This window comes from Salmo salar, unplaced genomic scaffold (assembly GCF_965601325.2).
Source record: "Salmo salar unplaced genomic scaffold, fSalSal1 ptg000257l, whole genome shotgun sequence".
Taxonomy (NCBI): domain Eukaryota; kingdom Metazoa; phylum Chordata; class Actinopteri; order Salmoniformes; family Salmonidae; genus Salmo; species Salmo salar.
Genome location: NW_027675339.1, coordinates 393,963 through 405,400, shown reverse-complemented (window position 1 = coordinate 405,400; position 11,438 = coordinate 393,963). Strand labels below are relative to the sequence as shown.

Here is an 11,438-nt window from a genome sequence, read left to right as displayed (position 1 = left end):
ACTGTTAAACAGGCATCACTAACAGGCCAGCAGAGGCTGAAAAACAGCTTCTATCTCAAGGCCATCAGACTGATAAACAGCTTCTATCTCCAGACCATCAGACTGTTAAACAGCTTCTATCTCCAGACCATCAGACTGTTAAACAGCTTCTATCTCCAGGCCATCAGACTGTTAAACAGCTTCTATCTCCAGACCATCAGACTGTTAAACAGCTTCTATCTCCAGACCATCAGACTGTTAAACAGCTTCTATCTCCAGGCCATCAGACTGTTAAACAGCTTCTATCTCCAGACCATCAGACTGATAAACAGCTTCTATCTCCAGGCCATCAGACTGTTAAACAGCTTCTATCTCCAGGCCATCAGACTGTTAAACAGCTTCTATCTCCAGGCCATCAGACTGATAAACAGCTTCTATCTCCAGGTTATCAGACTGTTAAACAGCTTCTATCTCCAGGCCATCAGACTGTTAAACAGCTTCTATCTCCAGGCCATCAGACTGATAAACAGCTTCTATCTCCAGACCATCAGACTGAAAAACAGCTTCTATCTCCAGGCCATCAGACTGTTAAACAGCTTCTATCTCCAGGCCATCAGACTGGTAAACAGCTTCTATCTCCAGGCCATCAGACTGGTAAACAGCTTCTATCTCCAGGCCATCAGACTGTTAAACAGCTTCTATCTCCAGGCCATCAGACTGGTAAACAGCTTCTATCTCCAGGCCATCAGACTGATAAACAGCTTCTATCTCCAGACCATCAGACTGAAAAACAGCTTCTATCTCCAGGCCATCAGACTGTTAAACAGCTTCTATCTCCAGGCCATCAGACTGGTAAACAGCTTCTATCTCCAGGCCATCAGACTGATAAACAGCTTCTATCTCCAGGCCATCAGACTGATAAACAGCTTCTATCTCCAGGCCATCAGACTGGTAAACAGCTTCTATCTCCAGGCCATCAGACTGTTAAACAGCTTCTATCTCCAGACTGGTAAACAGCTTCTATCTCCAGACTGTTAAACAGCTTCTATCTCCAGACTGTTAAACAGCTTCTATCTCCAGACCATCAGACTGGTAAACAGCTTCTATCTCCAGGCCATCAGACTGGTAAACAGCTTCTATCTCCAGGCCATCAGACTGGTAAACAGCTTCTATCTCCAGGCCATCAGACTGATAAACAGCTTCTATCTCCAGACCATCAGACAGCTTCTATCTCCAGACCATCAGACTGATAAACAGCTTCTATCTCCAGGCCATCAGACTGTTAAACAGCTTCTATCTCCAGGCCATCAGACTGTTAAACAGCTTCTATCTCCAGGCCATCAGACTGGTAAACAGCTTCTATCTCCAGGCCATCAGACTGTTAAACAGCTTCTATCTCCAGGCCATCAGACTGTTAAACAGCTTCTATCTCCAGGCCATCAGACTGGTAAACAGCTTCTATCTCCAGGCCATCAGACTGTTAAACAGCTTCTATCTCCAGGCCATCAGACTGTTAAACAGCTTCTATCTCCAGGCCATCAGACTGGTAAACAGCTTCTATCTCCAGGCCATCAGACTGGTAAACAGCTTCTATCTCCAGACCATCAGACTGTTAAACAGCTTCTATCTCCAGGCCATCAGACTGATAAACAGCCATCACCAGCACATTAGAGCCTGCTGCCATATATACATAGACTAGGAATCACTGGCCATTTTAATGTTTACAAATTATACATTATTCATCAAATGTATATACTGTATCTTAGTCTGTCACTGTGACATTGAGCATCAAAATATTTATACATTTATTTTAGAGATGTGTTCATTGTTAGATATTACTGTACTGTTAGAGCTAGACAACAACATCTGCTAAACACGTGTATGTGACAAATAAAAATTAGATTTGAGTTCACTGTAACGTTTCCCCATTTAACAAAACATGAATTTATGTCCACAGTCATATCAACTAGCAAATAAAACATCCAAACACTGTAATGAACCTCCAAACACAGCAGATCAAATGTAAATATTAGAAGTAGTTATATTTTATTATTGGTCACATCGGTGGTATAATACAGACAGCTGGAGCCAGGGGGTCAGAGGTCAGGCTCTGCCCTGCTGGGTCAGGAGAGGAGGGGCTTAGTGGTACTTCCTCCAGCGGTCGTGCTCTGAGAGGAGAAGAAGAGAGGGAGAGAGAGAGAGAGAGGAGAAGGAGAGAGGGAGAATGGAGAAGTGGGGACAGAGAGGGGACAGAGAGCGAGGGGGGAGAGAGGTTAACGTCAGATCAGATTGTCCTTCACAGTGCTTTGAGGTGAATGGTATTGTACTCCCACAGTGTCTGTACTCCCACAGTGTCTGTACTCCCACAGTGTCTGTACTCCCACAGGGTTAGGGTTAGTACTCACTGAGGTGGTCGTACTCCCACAGGGTTAGGGTTAGTACTCACTGAGGTGGTCGTACTCCCACAGGGTTAGGGTTAGTACTCACTGAGGTGGTCGTACTCCCCCAGGGTTAGGGTTAGTACTCACTGAGGTGGTCGTACTCCCACAGGGTTAGGGTTAGTACTCACTGAGGTGGTCGTACTCCCCCAGGGTTAGGGTTAGTACTCACTGAGGTGGTCCTACTCCCCCAGGGTTAGTACTCACTGAGGTGGTCGTACTCCCCCAGGGTTAGTACTCACTGAGGTGGTCGTACTCCCCCAGGGTTAGTACTCACTGAGGTGGTCGTACTCCCCCAGGGTTAGTACTCACTGAGGTGGTCGTACTCCCCCAGGGTTAGTACTCACTGAGGTGGTCGTACTCCCCCAGGGTTAGTACTCACTGAGGTGGTCGTACTCCCCCAGGGTTAGTACTCACTGAGGTGGTCGTACTCCCCCAGGGTTAGTACTCACTGAGGTGGTCGTACTCCCCCAGGGTTAGTACTCACTGAGGTGGTCGTACTCCCCCAGGGTTAGTACTCACTGAGGTGGTCCTACTCCCCCAGGGTTAGGGTTAGTACTCACTGAGGTGGTCGTACTCCCACAGGGTTAGTACTCACTGAGGTGGTCGTACTCCCCCAGGGTTAGTACTCACTGAGGTGGTCGTACTCCCCCAGGGTTAGTACTCACTGAGGTGGTCGTACTCCCCCAGGGTTAGTACTCACTGAGGTGGTCGTACTCCCACAGGGTTAGTACTCACTGAGGTGGTCGTACTCCCCCAGGGTTAGGGTTAGTACTCCCCCAGGGTTAGGGTTAGTACTCACTGAGGTGGTCGTACTCCCCCAGTGTCTGTACTCCCACAGTGTCTGTACTCCCACAGGGTTAGGGTTAGTACTCACTGAGGTGGTCGTACTCCCCCAGTGTCTGTACTCCCACAGTGTCTGTACTCCCCCAGGGTTAGGGTTAGTACTCACTGAGGTGGTCGTACTCCCACAGGGTTAGTACTCACTGAGGTGGTCGTACTCCCCCAGGGTTAGGGTTAGTACTCACTGAGGTGGTCGTACTCCCCCAGGGTTAGGGCTAGTACTCACTGAGGTGGTCGTACTCCCACAGGGTTAGGGTTAGTACTCCCCCAGGGTTAGGGTTAGTACTCACTGAGGTGGTCGTACTCCCACCAGGGTTAATACTCACTGAGGTGGTCGTACTCCCCCAGGGTTAGGGTTAGTACTCACTGAGGTGGTCGTACTCCCACAGGGTTAGGGTTAGTACTCCCCCAGGGTTAGGGTTAGTACCGGGTTAGTACTCACTGAGGTGGTCGTACTCCCCCAGGGTTAGTACTCACTGAGGTGGTCGTACTCCCCCAGGGTTAGGGTTAGTACTCACTGAGGTGGTCGTACTCCCACAGGGTTAGGGTTAGTACTCCCCCAGGGTTAGTACTCACTGAGGTGGTCGTACTCCCCCAGGGTTAGTACTCACTGAGGTGGTCGTACTCCCAGAGGGTTAGTACTCACTGAGGTGGTCGTACTCCCAGAGGGTTAGTACTCACTGAGGTGGTCGTACTCCCCCAGGGTTAGTACTCACTGAGGTGGTCGTACTCCCCCAGGGTTAGTACTCACTGAGGTGGTCGTACTCCCCCAGGGTTAGTACTCACTGAGGTGGTCGTACTCCCCCAGGGTTAGTACTCACTGAGGTGGTCGTACTCCCCCAGGGTTAGTACTCACTGAGGTGGTCGTACTCCCCCAGGGTTAGTACTCACTGAGGTGGTCGTACTCCCCCAGGGTTAGTACTCACTGAGGTGGTCGTACTCCCCCAGGGTTAGTACTCACTGAGGTGGTCGTACTCCCCCAGGGTTAGTACTCACTGAGGTGGTCGTACTCCCAGAGGGTTAGTACTCACTGAGGTGGTCGTACTCCCACAGGGTTAGGGTTAGTACTCACTGAGGTGGTCGTACTCCCACAGGGTTAGGGTTAGTACTCACTGAGGTGGTCGTACTCCCCGAGGGTTAGGGTTAGTACTCACTGAGGTGGTCGTACTCCCCCAGGGTTAGTACTCACTGAGGTGGTCGTACTCCCCCAGGGTTAGTACTCACTGAGGTGGTCGTACTCCCCCAGGGTTAGTACTCACTGAGGTGGTCGTACTCCCCCAGGGTTAGTACTCACTGAGGTGGTCGTACTCCCCCAGGGTTAGTACTCACTGAGGTGGTCGTACTCCCCCAGGGTTAGTACTCACTGAGGTGGTCGTACTCCCCCAGGGTTAGTACTCACTGAGGTGGTCGTACTCCCCCAGGGTTAGTACTCACTGAGGTGGTCGTACTCCCCCAGGGTTAGTACTCACTGAGGTGGTCGTACTCCCCCAGGGTTAGTACTCACTGAGGTGGTCGTACTCCCCCAGGGTTAGGGTTAGTACTCACTGAGGTGGTCGTACTCCCAGAGGTAACTGAGGGCCACGTATCCAACCAGCAGCATGGCCACGCCTCCGATACCTCCCTTCTTCACGTTGATGTACTTGTTGTAATATCTGTCATGGCCTGGGGGGGGGGAGACAGCATGTTACTCTGTGTGTGTGTGTGTGTGTGTGTGTGTGTGTGTGTGTGAGTGTGTGTGTGTGTGTGTGTGTGATAACTGTCCCAGAAGTCTAACCATTGCGGATGCTGGCGAGGAGTCCGTTAGGAGTGTGTGTGTGTGTGTGTGTGTGTGTGTGTGAGTGTGTGTGTGTGTGTGAGTGTGTGTGTGTGATAACTGTCCCAGAAGTCTAACCATTGCGGATGCTGGCGAGGAGTCCGTTAGGAGTGTGTGTGTGTGTGTGTGATAACTGTCCCAGAAGTCTAACCATTGCGGATGCTGGCGAGGAGTCCGTTAGGAGTGTGTGTGTGTGTGTGTGTGTGTGTGTGTGTGTGTGTGTGTGTGTGAGTGTGTGTGTGTGAGTGTGTGAGTGTGAGTGTGTGAGTGTGTGTGTGTGGTAACTGTCCCAGAAGTCTAACCATTGCGGATGCTGGCGAGGAGTCCGTTAGGAGTGTGTGTGTGTGTGATAACTGTCCCAGAAGTCTAACCATTGCGGATGCTGGCGAGGAGTCCGTTAGGAGTGTGTGTGTGTGTGATAACTGTCCCAGAAGTCTAACCATTGCGGATGCTGGCGAGGAGTCCGTTAGGAGTGTGTGCGTGTGTGGTAACTGTCCCAGAAGTCTAACCATTGCGGATGCTGGCGAGGAGTCCGTTAGGAGTGTGTGTGTGTGTGATAACTGTCCCAGAAGTCTAACCATTGCGGATGCTGGCGAGGAGTCCGTTAGGAGTGTGTGTGTGTGTGATAACTGTCCCAGAAGTCTAACCATTGCGGATGCTGGCGAGGAGTCCGTTAGGAGTGTGTGTGTGTGTGATAACTGTCCCAGAAGTCTAACCATTGCGGATGCTGGCGAGGAGTCCGTTAGGAGTGTGTGTGTGTGTGGTAACTGTCCCAGAAGTCTAACCATTGCGGATGCTGGCGAGGAGTCCGTTAGGAGTGTGTGTGTGTGTGTGTGGTAACTGTCCCAGAAGTCTAACCATTGCGGATGCTGGCGAGGAGTCCGTTAGGAGTGTGTGTGTGTGTGATAACTGTCCCAGAAGTCTAACCATTGCGGATGCTGGCGAGGAGTCCGTTAGGAGTGTGTGTGTGTGTGATAACTGTCCCAGAAGTCTAACCATTGCGGATGCTGGCGAGGAGTCCGTTAGGAGTGTGTGTGTGTGTGGATAACTGTCCCAGAAGTCTAACCATTGCGGATGCTGGCGAGGAGTCCGTTAGGAGTGTGTGTGTGTGTGATAACTGTCCCAGAAGTCTAACCATTGCGGATGCTGGCGAGGAGTCCGTTAGGAGTGTGTGTGTGTGTGATAACTGTCCCAGAAGTCTAACCATTGCGGATGCTGGCGAGGAGTCCGTTAGGAGTGTGTGTGTGTGTGTGATAACTGTCCCAGAAGTCTAACCATTGCGGATGCTGGCGAGGAGTCCGTTAGGAGTGTGTGTGTGTGTGATAACTGTCCCAGAAGTCTAACCATTGCGGATGCTGGCGAGGAGTCCGTTAGGAGTGTGTGTGTGTGTGATAACTGTCCCAGAAGTCTAACCATTGCGGATGCTGGCGAGGAGTCCGTTAGGAGTGTGTGTGTGTGTGATAACTGTCCCAGAAGTCTAACCATTGCGGATGCTGGCGAGGAGTCCGTTAGGAGTGTGTGTGTGTGTGATAACTGTCCCAGAAGTCTAACCATTGCGGATGCTGGCGAGGAGTCCGTTAGGAGTGTGTGTGTGTGTGATAACTGTCCCAGAAGTCTAACCATTGCGGATGCTGGCGAGGAGTCCGTTAGGAGTGTGTGTGTGTGTGATAACTGTCCCAGAAGTCTAACCATTGCGGATGCTGGCGAGGAGTCCGTTAGGAGTGTGTGTGTGTGTGATAACTGTCCCAGAAGTCTAACCATTGCGGATGCTGGCGAGGAGTCCGTTAGGAGTGTGTGTGTGTGTGATAACTGTCCCAGAAGTCTAACCATTGCGGATGCTGGCGAGGAGTCCGTTAGGTGTGTGTGTGTGTGTGATAACTGTCCCAGAAGTCTAACCATTGCGGATGCTGGCGAGGAGTCCGTTAGGAGTGTGTGTGTGTGTGATAACTGTCCCAGAAGTCTAACCATTGCGGATGCTGGCGAGGAGTCCGTTAGGAGTGTGTGTGTGTGTGATAACTGTCCCAGAAGTCTAACCATTGCGGATGCTGGCGAGGAGTCCGTTAGGAGTGTGTGTGTGTGTGATAACTGTCCCAGAAGTCTAACCATTGCGGATGCTGGCGAGGAGTCCGTTAGGAGTGTGTGTGTGTGTGATAACTGTCCCAGAAGTCTAACCATTGCGGATGCTGGCGAGGAGTCCGTTAGGAGTGTGTGTGTGTGTGATAACTGTCCCAGAAGTCTAACCATTGCGGATGCTGGCGAGGAGTCCGTTAGGAGTGTGTGTGTGTGTGATAACTGTCCCAGAAGTCTAACCATTGCGGATGCTGGCGAGGAGTCCGTTAGGAGTGTGTGTGTGTGTGATAACTGTCCCAGAAGTCTAACCATTGCGGATGCTGGCGAGGAGTCCGTTAGGAGTGTGTGTGTGTGTGATAACTGTCCCAGAAGTCTAACCATTGCGGATGCTGGCGAGGAGTCCGTTAGGAGTGTGTGTGTGTGTGATAACTGTCCCAGAAGTCTAACCATTGCGGATGCTGGCGAGGAGTCCGTTAGGAGTGTGTGTGTGTGTGATAACTGTCCCAGAAGTCTAACCATTGCGGATGCTGGCGAGGAGTCCGTTAGGAGTGTGTGTGTGTGTGATAACTGTCCCAGAAGTCTAACCATTGCGGATGCTGGCGAGGAGTCCGTTAGGAGTGTGTGTGTGTGTGATAACTGTCCCAGAAGTCTAACCATTGCGGATGCTGGCGAGGAGTCCGTTAGGAGTGTGTGTGTGTGTGATAACTGTCCCAGAAGTCTAACCATTGCGGATGCTGGCGAGGAGTCCGTTAGGAGTGTGTGTGTGTGTGTCCCAGAAGTCTAACCATTGCGGATGCTGGCGAGGAGTCCGTTAGGAGTGTGTGTGTGTGTGATAACTGTCCCAGAAGTCTAACCATTGCGGATGCTGGCGAGGAGTCCGTTAGGAGTGTGTGTGTGTGTGTGATAACTGTCCCAGAAGTCTAACCATTGCGGATGCTGGCGAGGAGTCCGTTAGGAGTGTGTGTGTGTGTGATAACTGTCCCAGAAGTCTAACCATTGCGGATGCTGGCGAGGAGTCCGTTAGGAGTGTGTGTGTGTGTGATAACTGTCCCAGAAGTCTAACCATTGCGGATGCTGGCGAGGAGTCCGTTAGGAGTGTGTGTGTGTGTGTGATAACTGTCCCAGAAGTCTAACCATTGCGGATGCTGGCGAGGAGTCCGTTAGGAGTGTGTGTGTGTGTGTGATAACTGTCCCAGAAGTCTAACCATTGCGGATGCTGGCGAGGAGTCCGTTAGGAGTGAAGTCCCTCTTGCCCATCCAGGAGCCCAGTTCACACAGCTTCACCTCCATCAGCCGCTTCTCACCCACAGGGACTAAGGACACAGGTATACACACAATAAATACACACCTGGTACACACACACCTGGTATACACACAATAAATACACACCTGGTATACACACAATAAATGCACACCTGGTACACACACACCTGGTATACACACAATAAATACACACACACCTGGTATACACACAATAAATACACACCTGGTACACACACACCTGGTATACACACAATAAATACACACCTGCCATCCCTCTTACCCACGGGAACTAAGGACACAGGTATACACACAATAAATACACACCTGGTATACACACAATAAATACACACCTGCCGTCCCTCTCTCTCTCACACACACACACACACACACCTGCCTTCCCTCTCACACACACACACAAACCTGCCGTCCCTCTCACACACACACAAACCTGCCGTCCCTCTCACACAATAAACACACCACCGAAGATAGCATTCATTGTTACGAAGTTATATGGTTACTATGTCTTGTTAGCATTTCACTAGAGAGACCTGAGCCAGTTGTGTACAATTCTCATAATTCACAAAGATGCAATAAGTAAACTGACAAACTGTGTTCTCTAGATAAGCTAACTAAAAGGTTTAATAGGTAGCTAGTTCAAAGTCCCGGGAGTTATGTTGAGTCTGGGTCGTTGAGACAGTTAGCCTGTCATTAGCCGGCAAGCTACAAAACGTTGCTAACTCCGACTGCATTGCAAGAGGCTAGTCCTGCAGGCTAACTAGCTTAGCTAGCTAACATGGCTACATACCTAGCCACCTAGCATATCGAAATATATGATAGTTAGCTAAAGTTAGCTAGTTCAAAGTCACGGGAGTTATGTTGAGACAAGGCTGTTTGTCATAACCAGTTAGCCTGTCATTAGCCGACAAGCTACAAAACGTTGCTAACTCCGACTGCATTGCAAGAGGCTAGTCCTGCAGGCTAACTAGCTTAGCTTAGCTAACTTTTTATTTTAACAGTAACATATAAAACATAACAGCCAGAGGTTATTCCCAAAGAAATGAGAAAACAAAAAATAGAAAACCTATTCCACATTATATCAAATCAAATACAGACATATAGCTAACTATCTTACCTGGCTAAATACCTAGCCACCTAGCATATCGTCTGGACGCAAAACGCTGTAAAATTAGTTGAATATTTTTACAACCCTTTAGAGAAACTGTCAGGGAATATATATATATTTCTATTTGTTTTTTTTCGCTTATTCTCCTCCTTGTAATATACCCAAGCTGTTTTTAAAGTTGTATTTTGTCCGTTTTAATGACCATGACAGTAAAGTCCTTGACTTGACTCGTAACCATGGATTTACCGCGGCCTTCAAAAACACAACATAGAAACATTATTAACTAACTGGCTTTTTTTTTTAAAATGTAATAAAATACAATGTTTCGTATGTAAATGCTGAAGTGAAAATATGTCAGTTTGATTAATTAAAAAATAAATTAAAACCTGTAAACGTTTATTTTTTTTTTTTACAGACAACCGACGTACCTATTCTGTCCGCCATCTTGTCCGGTGGAGACCGCAGTGGATGTCGGGATTAAAAATGGAAGGAGAGGATTGTGGGAGGACTGTGATTTTGAGTCTAGATGGGATACAGCTTTTGTCAACAAACAAAAAAAAAAATCACTTTTCGTAGTAAGTTTAGGAGAACGTACGTAGCAGGTTAGGAGAAAAAGGTTATGATAATTAGGTTAAGGTTAGGAAAATGGTTAAGTTTAACTAAAATACACCAAAAAAAATATAATATACTTAGATGTCAATTTGACAAAAGCTGTATCCCATCTAGACATATTACCGCTTTCCATGTTGTCTGTAGCTTGTGAGGTGTGGAAACATAAAAGTATATATAATATTTTTGGGGGGGGGCATTTTAGCTAACCCTGACCATTTTCCTAACCTTAACTTAATTATCACAACCTGATACGTTTTTTTCTCCTAACCTGCTGCGTACGGTAAGATACGGACAACGAACACAATTGCATTTTATCAATGGCAATTTGAATGCACAGAGATACCGTGACGAGATCCTGGGGCCCCGTTGTCGTGCCGTTCTTCCTCCTCCATCACCTCATGTTTCAGCACGATAATGTCAACAAGGATCTGTACACAATTCCTGGAAGCTGAAAATGTCCCAGTTCTTCCATGGCCTGCGTACTTCACCAGACATGTCACTCATTGAGCATGTTTGGGATGCTCTGGATAGACGTGTACGACAGCGTGTTCCAGTTCTCGCCAATATCCAGCAACTTCACACAGCCATTGAAGAGGAAGTCGGACAACATTCCACAGGCCACAATCAGCAGCCTGATCAACTCTATGTGAAGGAGACGTGTCGCGCTGCATGAGGCAAATGGTGGTCACACCAGATACTGACTGGTTCTGATCCACAACCCTAACTTTTAACGGTATCTGTGACCAACAGATGCATATCTGTATTCCCAGTCATGTCTAATCCATAGATTAGGGCCTAATTTATTTATTTAAATGACTGATTTCCTTCTATGAACTGTAACTCAGTAAAATCTTTGAAATTGTAGCATGTTGCATTTAATATTTTTGTTCAGTATTTATACGGGGTCAGTTCCAATACCATATTTACAATCGGTATTTATATTGTTCTTGGTGGGCTACTGGTATTGAGATAAATAAAGTAGTATTTATATTGTTCTGTTATTGAGATGAATAAAGTAGTATTTATATTGTTCTGTTATTGAGATGAATAAAGTAGTATTAATATTGTACTGGCATTGAGATGAATAAAGTAGTATTTATATTGTACTTGGTGGGCTACTGGTATTGAGATAAATAAAGTAGTATTTATATTGTACTGGTATTGAGATAAATAAAGTAGTATTTATATTGTACTGGTATTGAGATGAATAAAGTAGTATTTATATTGTACTGGCATTGAGATGAATAAAGTAGTATTTATATTGTACTGGCATTGAGATGAATAAAGTAGTATTTAT

At 47.7% G+C, this 11,438-nt stretch overlaps 1 protein-coding gene across 1 annotated transcript; it reads right to left on the bottom strand.

Moving 5' to 3' along the window:
- Window positions 1-1,995: 1,995 nt before the first annotated feature.
- Window positions 1,996-10,086, bottom strand: LOC123734128 (ATP synthase F(0) complex subunit f, mitochondrial). Its single transcript, XM_045712864.2, has 4 exons — window positions 9,958-10,086; window positions 8,349-8,456; window positions 4,806-4,922; window positions 1,996-2,147 (listed from the first exon to the last, which is right to left on the bottom strand). The coding sequence occupies exons 1-4, from the start codon at window positions 9,971-9,973 to the stop codon at window positions 2,119-2,121; spliced, it is 270 nt and encodes an 89-aa protein (XP_045568820.1). The 5' UTR covers window positions 9,974-10,086; the 3' UTR covers window positions 1,996-2,118.
- Between the last annotated feature and the right edge of the window lie 1,352 nt (window positions 10,087-11,438).